This window comes from Euleptes europaea, chromosome 2 (genome assembly GCF_029931775.1).
Source record: "Euleptes europaea isolate rEulEur1 chromosome 2, rEulEur1.hap1, whole genome shotgun sequence".
Classification (NCBI taxonomy): Eukaryota; Metazoa; Chordata; class Lepidosauria; order Squamata; family Sphaerodactylidae; genus Euleptes; species Euleptes europaea.
In genome coordinates, this window is record NC_079313.1 from 90,878,910 (window position 1) to 90,892,148 (window position 13,239).

General features: G+C 41.7%; 1 protein-coding gene across 1 annotated transcript in view; it reads left to right on the forward strand.

Moving 5' to 3' along the window:
• CDK18 (cyclin dependent kinase 18) overlaps window positions 1-13,239 on the forward strand; it is a 35,293-nt gene that overhangs the window by 11,586 nt on the left and 10,468 nt on the right. Inside the window, exons 2-9 of the mRNA XM_056867721.1 lie at window positions 3,100-3,224; window positions 4,624-4,749; window positions 7,091-7,147; window positions 8,897-9,011; window positions 9,211-9,305; window positions 11,134-11,196; window positions 11,339-11,462; window positions 12,604-12,724. Of these exons, the coding sequence (XP_056723699.1) occupies window positions 3,100-3,224; window positions 4,624-4,749; window positions 7,091-7,147; window positions 8,897-9,011; window positions 9,211-9,305; window positions 11,134-11,196; window positions 11,339-11,462; window positions 12,604-12,724 (826 nt within the window). The remainder of the gene's footprint in view (window positions 1-3,099; window positions 3,225-4,623; window positions 4,750-7,090; window positions 7,148-8,896; window positions 9,012-9,210; window positions 9,306-11,133; window positions 11,197-11,338; window positions 11,463-12,603; window positions 12,725-13,239) is intronic.

Here is a 13,239-nt window from a genome sequence, read left to right on the forward strand (position 1 = left end):
TCACAACTGTAAACCTGATACTTGTTTTCCTGGAAGTCCTGCTCATGTCTTGTGCCTGCCTGCTCCTAGCTTGGCCATAATGATTCAAAACTGCTTGATGAAGAATCAAGAATACCATTTGTTGCAGATAAAATATTGAGGGATGGAGAACTGTTGGTTACTTTCAGCCTGAAGGCCACGCTTTCTCATTAACAATAATTCAACGAAATCTTGAAGTTTTTAAAATCTTTGCTGTCCTTGTGGTTACAGAAAACATGACATCTTGCTGTTTGATTTATGTTGGGAACCTTCTTGGCATAATGAAATAAGTAGGATTTGCTAACAAGTAGTTCAGTTGGGCTCTTCTTGGTGATATGTACCAAACTTGTCCATTTCAGAATGCAGATCAGTGGTGGTTCCGCTAACCATTTCTTTACAAACATGAAAAGAGGGAATGGGACCTAAAGTGTGGCAAGTGGAAATGATTGTCTCGTAAGGTCACTCAGCAGGACAGTGGCAAGGACTGAGAAGAACATTACTTTAATCTTTCTGCCTTATTAGCTTCTAACTGTTGTTTGAAATCCTACTTTGAATTATCACCTACAAAATCCTCCTAACCTTTTCTTCCTCTCAGTTTGTTTACCATGAACATAATTAACCATCTGTGCAGAGAGTTTACTAGTTGAATTCATGCAGCCAGGTTAGGTCTAGTTTGAGTGCATCCTATGCTCGATGCTTCTGAGCCCCATCTTTTATGTCCTTTGTAAGAGAATCGGTTTTCTGCCATATGGGTGGGGGAAATGGGCAGGAAGTAGGGTCGAGTGATCATTAAATGGCATAGCTCTGCTCAGAAAGCTGGTAATTAACAAAGGGTTTGTTTATCATGTGCTTCTAGAAAATAATTCCCCTGTGAATTTGCAGAATTTATTTCATGGGTATCTGAGTGGCCTGCATTGAACTTATGAAGTGTTTTTTTCCTGAAGCTCTGTCTGAGTCTTTCTGCTCCAGAGCCTCTTAGCAACCAGGCATTAATTACAGCCCTATCAGGTTTAATACAGAGCACAGAGCCATGGGCGTGGAGAGAAGTGGCTGCCCACAGAGGGCTTCTGAGCCTGCTTCATTCACCTTGCATTTTCCATTTATGACTCAACATTTCAGAGCTATAATCTCAGGAGAAGTGATCACTTCATCTTCTTAGAGGGTCATTTATCAGAGTGGTGCAACCAGTTTAACAGGTTATGGGTAGGCATATATTGTTTACCCTCCTTTAGGCAATTTTTGACAGCTGTCATCTTTATCTGTGGTCCTGGAGGCTGGAATAGGGAACCTTTTGGCTTGACCTATGAACGTCTTCACAGCTTGAGTAAAAAGAAGAGTATCCTTTAATTATAAATCTGGAAAGAATATGAGCATTATCTAGCCCAGTCCCCTAACACATAGCTGGCTGTGATCACCTTCACCTAGGGACAGTTGGGCATGCCTTTACATTTCCATGGTACTGGCTAGATTACTTTATTGTGCTCTGCGTGGGGTAGTTATCAAAAGTTTGAACAGTAGTTTCAGATGAAACTTGGTATGTATTCCAGTTACTGCACATATGTGAGAATGACAGTTGTAAAGAAACAGGAAAAGTAAAGTATACTCCCAAATACTTAAAATACTTTCAGGCCAACCAGAAGTTTTAAATTAGGCATGCTTATAACTTAAAGGCTCGACCATGCATGACTCTAGGTGGTCTGTTGCCCACTCTCAGTATTTTTTTTTAATTTTCAGATATACTTGAGACTGATTCAGATTAGAACTATTCCATGAGATGTAATCCTTTTCGCCCTCCCCGTACAAATCTGAAACAGTCATGGGGAGTTACTAATTTAACCTTTTAGATAAGCCCAAGTAGCTCCCCATGGTTAGTTCAGATCAGGAAAACAGCATGGAAGAAAAGCTTTAACCCTCCTCCCCTTGTGCAACAGTTCTGATCTGAATCAGTCTCTTGGACACATTTGAAATTACATTTTTAAAAACTCTGGGAACTCTGTCCCTGGAACTTCCAGTATCATGTGTTGATGAAGACTGAGACATACTAGCCATAAGAAAAATCTGAAAATGGGATGCTTTTGCACATTACAATCAAAACTTGTTTTGATTTTATTTTTATTTATGATAGTGTTATTTATAATAGAGGCCTGCATTCAAGCACAGAGCGAGCCAAACCACATTTGGGATGGAATGTTGGACTGTGGAGATTTCATTATCCTTTAGGCATGGGTTTGGGGGGAAGAGGTGCTGCCAGTAGCAGCCAGAAACTTAGGTCTGTGCTTGTAGGATCCATAAAAGTACCAGTAAAAGGCAAGTGGGGAAAGTTGCAAAAGTATGAGATGTTTCAAAAAATTTCAGTGCTTCCCTACCTTCTCACAAAAGTCCTTGAGCCCAACTTGCTGCATCATTTGCCTGGTATTTTGCTGCAAGGAAAAACATTTATATGTAGTTGCATGTGGCAAATATACATGTGTGTGCTTTCTGTGACTACACATAGTAGTAAGTAGCATTTGGTTGCAGCTTCCCAGAAGATACCCATCACAAATGAGCCTGGAATATATACACACAAACGCACACAGTGTACTTGGCCTGCATGTTAATCCAGTGTTTTGATGGGGTATTAGCAAAAGTGGGGTTATTCTTTCTGTGTGGCATTTGAGAGGTCAGAAGAGTAATGCACATTGCTGCACACCCGAGTTTCAACAGTAAGATGCAAGCTACTGTTTAAAGAAAATATAATTTTCCAATTAAACCATTTCCAGTTCCCCTCAAATTCTTGAATTATGTACTATATTAAGCAAAAAGTGCTGTAACTTGGTCCAAGTATGGCACAGGTTAAAAATCAAAATAATGTATAGCCCTATCTTATGCATATTCAGAAAAGGTTGAAGAGAGTTTCTTCTGAGTAACTGTGCACCTCAGTGCAGTTTTATTCTAGGAAGTAGTTCATGCTACCAGACATTGTGGGGATAGCTCAAATAAGTCCTCAGTTTGCTGCTTTTGCGTTCATCTCAGCAGTGGTACCAGGATGTCCTGTGTGTTTCCAGTTTGGCCAATTACTTTGTATTCTTCCCTTCTTAACAGATATAGCACAAGGACATCTACACCTGGGGCACCTGTCACAACCCAATTCCACTTCGCCTTCAGAAGGCCGGTCCCCAACCACTGTGAAATACCGAAATGGCAATCAGCGACGCTTTTCCATGGAGGTAACTACACTTGTAAAGTATGGGGAAATCTGTATGGGATAATAGGAATAATATTTAGATAGTTAAGAGAGTGGCCCCTTTTAAGTGCAATATAATGCAGTCTCTGGGCCCTGCAGTCTTCAAGAAGGTCTACAGAGGTTACATAATTATAGAAAATTGGATCGTAGTGCAAAGTGATGCTCCTCCCCTGAGATACTCATTTAAATAACAAAGTTATTGAATTGAAACATAGGATCACTCTTAATTGGGAAAGTTATTTCAATGTTTTCATTAAGATTGCAGGAAGGGTATGATATGCAACACAGGACAGTGGAGCACAGCCTGAAAACTCAGCCAGGCTGAACAAGCCTCCAGGGTGCAATTTAAGCTCAGGTAGCAGTAAGGGAAACTAGAGGGATCTGGACAAGTACATGGGCTGCCTTGTCTTTTTGGAATGGAACACAATCCGTGTAATACCAAGTAATGCTGGCATGAGACAGTCATAAGATCATGACAATGTGAAAAATCTTTGTTTTTCCTCTTTTTAATTTTGTAACTTCTGGCCTGGTGAAGAGTTCTGGGGAACCCAAAAGTGTGCACACTATTATGTCATTGGGTGGTTTTGAATAAAAGGTATTGCATGAGTTGTGTTCTTGGATTTTTGGAATTTCCTTTTGGACCAACATGGTTGTAGACAATTTGTCTCCCTGGAATGGAGCTAGACAAGTTCCTCCCACACAGGCAGCCCAACTGAGCAGGCGCTGGTCTGATGTCTCTTGGTCCAAGGGACAGCTGTTGTGTTTGTGGTTGGAGAGGTAGGAGATAATGGGTACCTAATAGGCTGCAAAATTCTAGTTGTAAAGCTATAGGAAGAAGTAGCCGTTCTAAGTTAGAGTTTGAACCCAGAAACTATGTTGCTAGGAATTGAGCCAGATAACTTAGCCAAATATTTCTCTATGGTTTCTGTCCATCTGACAACGGCGGCTAGACTAGTACTGGCAGCATCTTGGAAACAGGAGGATATTCCAGATTTGGAAAAGTGGCAACAAAAGATGGATAAATTTGCTGTGATGGCCAGACTGACCAGCTTGATGAAAGAGAAGACGACTGAAGAATCCCAAAAGAAATGGGAATGTTATTTTGATTATGTTAAATGGAAAGGATAAATTGTTAGATATAAGGATCAGCTTATAAAATTTACTATATAGTGTAGAAGGAATTTTTTATCTAAAATGTAGAATATAAGAACAATGTATAAGATGTTTGAAATATAAGATGAAATAGACTCCCCGAAGGAGTGCAAACTGTGTGAATGTATGTGTATATATTTTTTTTGTTTTTTCTTGAAAATGTTAATAAAATATCTTTTTAAAAAAGTTTAATAAGTCTCAGCAGCTAACTTTCTACTATTTTTCCATAGGATGTCAGTAAGCGACTCTCTCTGCCCATGGATATTCGTCTGCCTCCAGAGTTCCTGCAGAAACTGGAGATGGAAAGTCCAGAAATTTCAAAACCGCTTAGCAGGATGTCTCGTCGGGCTTCTCTTGTGAGTCCCGTTTTTTGGCAGGCATTTAGGAAACAGTTTCTTGCATGGTCAATCCTGCATGGGTTTGCCCACAGACATTGGTACTTATAATACTGTGAAAATCCCCATGTGTCCGCTTATACAAATGGCTCAAGACAGGACAAACATTTGATTTAGCACCAGAAATGCTTGTCATTTAATTATCCGAATATGTCTGTGTAACCAATGAGACTAGAAAGCACTTAAAAAAAAAGATCTGGGGAGATAAAAATTCTAGGCTGGAATGAAGAGTGAAATGTTATATCTGTCTCCCATTTACCTGTGCAACTTCTGCTTCTCTTGAATAAAATATTACTCAGCTGAAGCAACTGATCCATAAATATTAATAAGCTTATAAATTAACAATGTATGTTCTTTTTAAACTTGCAAATGTAGCATTGTTACATTTGTGGGGCATCCGATCACGTTAAGCCTACTTTACTCTGCTAGCAGCTTCATTATCACCTTCACAAAAACAGAAGCATCCTTAAGGCAAGGAAAATGGGGAGCTTTGCAGTCCTACCTGGGCTGTAACTGGGCACTGCACTACTTGCCTCTGGGGCATATGTTTGAGTGATCCTTAGTTCCAAAGGGAATGCTCTGGTATAAAAGTAATTCTGTTTATTTGCTGAACTCTTCTGTATTGCTTTTCTGATAAAATACTCAAAGCAGATGCAAGGCAATAAAAGTATTCCAACGAAATTATAAAACCGCCAACATTACAAATCAACAAGCAGCTATAAAATCACAGCAACTTAAATTCCATCTTCAGACATCTGTCAAAAGTGGAAAGTCTTGCAGTATTTTGTAAAGGAGGCAAATGATGTAATTGTAATTGTGACTGGTTCTACAAGTGTTTCACTAACAAACACTGTTATGTGGAAGTAACAGCCCATTCCTGAGCTGAAAGGACGAAAGACCTTAGGCCCCACTGAGCTGGGGCCCATGCCACTTACATCGCCCAGGTTGATACGGATGCCAGCGGGGGGGGGGGGCTGGATGCCATCCTCCCGGCTTGGCCTCCCGGGGGCATTCCAGGGGACGGAGCTGCCAGTAGGCAGCTTCCTGGCCCCTTTCGGGCCCGGAACTTCCCCCTCCGAAACAGCGTTGCTGTGCCAGCTTTTTGCTGGTGCAGCCTAGTTGTTTTCAATGGGGCAAAATGCCCCATTAAAAAAAAAAATTAAGGCGCTTTTAAGCGTTGAAGCAGCCGGGGAATGGCTTTAGAGGCACTGCAGCGGCACCTCAGCTACGCCATCCCCGGCCATTGCAAAGCTCAGGAATAAGCTGCTGCTAGTCCCACTTTCAACAGAATAGTCTTCTAACATATTCTAGTCTAGGCTGTTGTCTTCCTTCCAGGTACCAGTTAGCTTTATAGGACAGATCACTTCAGATACCCCAGGGATGTTAGACATTCTGCACAGTAAACTGCTGCACTCCCCTTTCTACCCACAGTTTGGCAAGATTTGATGTCTGAATCCCTAGAAGGTGTTGGATCAAGTTTTTTGGACTGATCAGTAGCTGAAATGTACATCATTACCCTTCTCTGTGAAAATAAGATATTTAATTTTTCTCTGTATGAAGGCGGGTGTCTCTCTACCACCACCTGGTGCTGAAAAATAACTAAGCTTCAAATATGTGACGCTAAACAAATTTATAAGGTGCTCTATGAAAACCTATTATCACCATCAAAGGATTAATCCTGACTCTTCTGTTTGTGAATGGTTATGTATATTTCCTTGTCCCAGATACTGTTTTCAGAGTCAAACACAGCTCACATTGGGGGAAAAATTGTTTAAATAGTATTGTTAGGCCCGTGATATTAGATGTGGAATAAGGACTAAGACAAATGAGTCAGTCGTACAGGATGTCACTGTAAGAGATTAGGGCACTTGCCTTGAGCTCTAAACAAATTGGGCCAGGATCCAAAGACATTACACACACAGTGGAAGAACCATACAGATAGGCAGAGTATTCAGACTTGACTGACTGGATAGAAAACTGCTTGAAAGTAAAAATGACTGAATGTTTTCTCTGCTGCACCGTACCTGAAGAGAAGACAGCAGTATCAATTACTGTTTTGGCATGACGGCGGGAGAAGCAAGTATCCTCCAGTTTGTTCCAGCACACAGTTGATTGTGGTTCCTGCTGATGGGCTAACAACTGCACTTTTGCAGACAGTAATTGCAGTATATTTAGCTGTGTGTTTAAGGGTTTGGTTTCATTTATTTCCCCACTGAAGTTAAGGCAAGAGTCCTTCACCACCTACATTTCTTAGGGCAGAGAGTGGAAATTTTCTGTGCTGAATCTTTCTTTTTTGTTGCAGTCTGACATTGGGTTTGGGAAGATGGAGACCTATGATAAAATGGACAAGCTAGGGGAGGTAAGAAAATACAGTAAAGCATTATTATTATGGTAATAAGTGTTACACCATCTTTCTTTCTATTTTAGGCCACCCATATTTCATATTCAGGTCAGGGGGGAGTATAAAAATATACATATGTTAATAAACAATACTGCTCCAATTTAGCCATGAGTTCTAAACACCAGACCAAGCAGATACAGCTAATATTATAAATTATGTGGAAATCTTGTTGGCTGTGCTTGGAAATGTAAGCTTAACTTCCAGATACGACAGTGAGCAATTACAGCCCAGAATTCTTCTCTGATTCAGATTATGTATCCAAACCAAAGAAGTGTTCCCTTCCCAGCTCCCACCTCACTTGTTGATGTTCAGCCATGCTGATGGCATTAGTAGCCAACTAGCCATCAGCGGGCATGCATGCTAGCAAAGCACCTCTGTCCCACATGTCACCTCCATCTTTTCCTTCTCTTTCCCACACTTCAGTGTGTGTGTGTGTGGGGGGGGGGTGAATCTGACAGACTTATGCTGAGCACTCTGGAGACTAGCAGCGCTTTCACACATACTAAATAATCCACTTTCAATGCACTTTAACAATCATCTGCAAGTGGATTTTGCCATTTCACACATTAAAATCCAGCTATAAAGAGCATTGAAAGTGCATTATTTGGCATGTGTGAAAGCACCCTACATTTCCTGGCATGTATTTGAGTGTGCAACATCAGATGCTGCCAAAACAACACCTGAGGCATCTGGAAGTGCTAGATGCCTACTCTTCTGCTGCTACCACTACCAGCCTGGTTAAATAGTCTCTTGGTTGCTGCTGCTGTCACCAGCATGGCCAAGTAAATGGGGGAATAATGGAGGGTTGGGGGTTCCTGGCTATTTACAAGTGATTGGAAAATGCTGAAACGATTATTTTTTCCTCCCTGAAGTTCTCTGCTGCTTCTTGTACATAATCTGGGTCCTTTCCAATTTGAGCTCAAGGGGCTTATCCAGCTCTGCTGGATACAAAAGATGCTCAGGCTTGGGTTTTGGGATTCTTCCAGAGTGTTCCATAAATGGAAGGCAGCAACCAAGAGTGTCTCTTTTCTGTCTTGCCTTCTAAACCATGTTGTACAGATGGTATCATTAAGAATGCATCCTTGATAGATCTCACAGGCTGTAATAGAGAGGCAGCAGTCCCTAGAGTATGTTAATCCAGTACTCGTTAAGGTTTTATAAATTTAAACTTGCACCTTGATTTGTGAATTGAATTTAAATCAAGGCCCTAAGGCTTATCTGCATTGCTCTGCACATCTGGACTACCTAGTTAGGAGGGAACTTTAGGGCAAGCCGGCATTTCAGTGACATTCGTTGTCTGGAGCACTGCTTGAGAGGGTGCTTCTTAAACTATATGCAGCATATGTATTGAAATGCCATACAATTGAACCATGAAACTATTAAACTGTGCAGGGTTTTAGATAACTGTAATATAAATCAGTCACTGTAATTTATACTAGTTTTAAAAGCTGGTTTTATCCAAACTAAAAATAAGGCATTTGAAAGTGGATTAAAGCTTGCTGTGGTCTTTCTGTTTAGAAGAAGACTATGTATGGAGTAATCCAATTGTAATCTAGTTTAAGAATGGTTGCTTAGAGATCTAAGCCCATTCAAAAACCTTCAATAACACTGTTTTATATAAGGCAATAATGAGTGGTGTATGCTGCGTATTTAATCCTTGCTTGTGAGCTGAGTTTTATTTTTTTTACTTTGGCTTCTTCCTCACAGGGCACCTATGCTACTGTCTTTAAAGGGCGTAGCAAGCTCACCAAGAACCTGGTTGCCCTAAAGGAGATCCGGCTGGAACATGAAGAAGGGGCCCCTTGCACAGCTATACGGGAGGGTAAGGAGCAGTGTTTATTTCCAGAGGAAAGAGACAGTGTCCAGAGAAACCTCAGGCAGTTCTTTCCACACTCATGTGACTTTTCTCCCTTCTTCACAAGAGCCCCTGGTTCACTCCCATGTTTCCACGCATGCACTTTCCAGTGCCCCCCCCCACCCTAGTTTACTGTGACTGATGCTTCCATCTTTTTGCCTTGCAGTTTCCTTACTGAAGAATCTCAAGCATGCAAACATTGTGACTCTTCATGATATCATCCACACGAAATGTTCCCTCACTCTTGTCTTTGAGTATCTGGTGAGTTTTAAAACTACCTTTATTTTTTATTATTATTTTTTTTGCAAGGTTGTTTGCAAGGTTTTCCAAGGTTGTTTCTGAACTTGCGTAGCACAGGGCACTGCCGCGTTGACATTTTCTATCAGCTGGCCAGCAGTGTCTAGTTTGAACATGTATATTAATTTTATTTTGAAATGTCCAACACAGTTTTGGATCAAGCAGCCCTCAAAGAGGCAAACAAAAGAAACAATTTCTACAATACATGAGATAAGCAAAATGCACTGAAACTCACATCAGACTAAATCAATATTGCTTTCTACTAATTTTGAGAAATGGAAATTTGAGATACTTTCAAAGGGAAAAGAAAATCAGACACAGCCAAATGTCACCACCCCCTCAAATTTAACTGTGCATATGACATAACAGCCAAAGTACAAAGAACCACACTGAGAATGCTGTGTCCCTGTATTTCCTCACCACATTTCTGAGAACAGGGAAATATTAAAGTATTTTTTTAATCTTTTGGTGTAGGATAGGTTGATACAGGAGAAAGTGATCCTTGAGATACCTTGGTTCTGACATTTTGAATAGGGCCAAGAAACCAACCGGTAGCCCCTGCAGTTCTTTCAGAATTGCCTGATCCACTCTTGTTGATTACGTGATATTCTCATTGTGAATCATCTGTAGTTTCCAAGCACTATCAGGGGCAGTTTACCTAATGGCAAAACTAGAGGTGGCCCACAACCATTGTTGGCCCACATTTCTGGTGGCATACCAAATTGCAGTGAAGATGGTATGTAGGGAGGGGTGGAGGGTACAATTTGTCCTAGCAAATTTTGGTTTGTGTTGTGGGGGGCATGACTTCTCAGCTACTGATGAGGTCTGACTGGAGGGCAGATCATTCGCATTGCCCGTGCTCCAGATATGTTAGCTGGAAGAATTTTGGATATTCTGCAACAATTTAGTAAATAGATGTCTGTTTTATTACATAGGAAATACACATCTGGAAATGATGCAAAGGCTTTATCTGTTTAGGAAGTCTTATAGTCCTGCCCTTAGGGTCATCCCATTTAAAACATATACTGCACTTCTGGACTGTATCCGTGCTAAGCTGGCATTCAACTCTGTTTGCCACAATGGGCATGAATGCAGGCTGGGTTGGATCCAGTGGAGGATTTCCGCAGCCGAAGAGGTGGGATGACTCCTGTGGGAGACCTTGAGCTCCCCCCTTGTGATGTTCCTGAGGGTTCCCTGTTCCTCATGAGCAGTGTTGTGGGGTGCCTTTTATGCTGGAGAGGTGAGGCAAGTAAGTCACTCTCTGCATATGGAAATCCCTTCTGCCTGCAGAAATCTTGTTAAATCCAAGGCAATGTTTGTTGCTTTGCTGTTCCCTTCTTGTACGGAGAACGAAAGCCAACTGTAATTGCCCATGATATCTGAAAGAAGGTGCCTGGCAAATTGGAGTTTGCTTGCCTACCACAAGGACGGACAAGCTCCAACTGGCCAGGCAGCTGCATTCATACATCGTGGGTGACTGTGGTTTATTTTCAGACAGAGCTTATTTTTGCGCTCTGTGTGAGAAGAAAACATGAGAAAAGAGAAGCAAGGGAACATTACAGTGCAACAAGCAATCTGCATTATCCATACAGAGGTTAGTGTGGCATCTGAGTGCAGCACTGATATGTTGGGAAAATATTAATTAACTTGCATTTTCTGTTAAGGAATTGATTTTTTTTAGTTTAAGTAGGAGGTCAAATGTTGCCACTTGCAATATGTTCCTAATGCTTTCTAATGGTGCAGTGTTCTTCAAGGTCACTTAGGCCCTTCAGGACATATTTTTCTTTTCCAGGACAGTGACTTGAAGCAGTATCTGGATAACTGTGGAAATCTGATGAGCATGTACAATGTAAAGGTGAGTGATTGTCAGGTTTCATGCCACAGAATCTTCCATTCAGTTTTAGGACTTCTTGCTCCTGTTCTTCAGTAGAAAAGAATGTACTCTTAATGTATCCCTAATTGGTTCTTGTCTTTCTTTTTTTTTTTGCCACTTCAAGATCTTTATGTTTCAGCTGCTGCGTGGTCTTTCTTACTGCCACCGACATAAGATCCTGCATAGAGATCTCAAGCCACAAAATCTGCTTATTAATGGGAAAGGGGAACTGAAACTTGCTGATTTTGGTAAGTTGTCCATGAGGCTTTCACAGTTCCAAAAGGATTTTGTTAGGTTTAGAACAGAAGGGTATACAACAATGCTTAGGCACCGTTCCTTAGGTCGCCATGATGAAAGGTAAACAAAGTATATTAGGGGGTGGCTCTGTGTGCATGTGTTCACGCATATGTGCATATCACTGATTACTCCAGGTCTTTTGTCTGGCACCCAGGTGTCATTGTAGTGTTCCACTGAGATAAATCACAATGGGTAGCTGTGTTTGTCTGTAGCAGTAGAAAAGAGCAAGAGTTCAGTAGCACCTTAAAGACTTACAAAATTTCTGGTGGGGTTTATGAGCTTTCGTGAGCCACAGGTCACTTCTTCAGGTGCTGTGACTCATCAAAGCTCATACTCTACCAGAAATTTTGTTATTCTTTAAGGTGCTACTGGACTCTTGCTCTTTTGTAGTGTTCCAAGCAGAATTTCCAGCATTCCAAGAAACTGAATTTCCAGCGTTTCATCTTAAATTATTTCCCATGTACAGAATTTCCATTCACGAGCATCTTAAAGACCAAGTCAACTGATAGCGCAGAATTTCAAATCCTAACTCTTTGTAAATGTAAAGGTAGTCCCCTGTTCAAGCACCTGGTCATTACTGACCCATGGGGTGACGTCACATCACAACGCTTACTAGGCAGACTGTGTTTATGGGGTGGCTTGCCATTGCCTTCCCCAGTCCTCCACACTTTACCCCCAGCGAGCTGGGTACTAATTTTACCAATCTCGGAAGGATGGAAGGCGGAGTCAACCTTGAGCCAGCTACCTGAAACCGACTTCAATCAGGAACGAACTCAGGTTGTGAGCAGAGCTTTGACTGCAGTACTGTAGCTTACCATTCTGCACCATGGGGCTCTTTATACTGCTCTTTTTATGTGAGTCTAGAAGTATACTTCCCGATGTCTCCCTTGCACCTTTATCATCTGATGCCCACTTTAAACAGGGAGTCACAATCAGGCAAGAAGTCTCACTTTTACCTGTGTGTATTATTACAAACTGTCTTTTGAGTTATGGTGAGTTTAAAATGGGAGCACCAGTTCAGTCAGAGCTGTTTGGGATACAAGTGGTGTTAACTGAAATTTAGACATGATTTTAACTACTTTTCACTCTCAGGTCTAGCCAGAGCCAAGTCTGTCCCAACAAAAACTTACTCCAATGAAGTGGTCACTTTGTGGTACCGACCTCCTGATGTCCTACTAGGATCCACAGAATACTCTACTCCCATTGACATGTGGTGAGCAGAGGGTCTGTGTGTGTGTGGGGGGGGGGGATTACATGCATACATGAAGCTCTGGTTGGCCTTGAGCCAATCATACTCTCAGCCTAACCTACCTCATAGGGTAGCTGTAAGGATAAAATGGGGAAAGATCTTTGCCTCCCTGAGCTCCTTGGAGGAAGGGTGGGGTAAATTTTATCAGCTGCTCTGTTTTTTTTTTTTAATCCAGCAGAGAACAGTAGCTCCCTGTCTTCCTTTTCTATGCTGACCATGGGTTCCAGAATGTATGGGGTGCCAGCATGGTGTAGTGGTTAAGAGCGGTGGTTTGGGGTGGTGGACTCTGATATGGAGAACTGGGTTTGATTCCCCAATCCTCCACATGAGCAGTGGAGGCTAATCTGGTGAACTGGATTTGTTTCCCCACTCCTACACATGAAGCCAGCTGGGGACCTTGGGCTAGTCACACTCTTTCAGTCCCACCTACCTCATAGGGTGTCTGTTGTGGGGAGGGGAAGGAAAGGCGATTGTAAGCC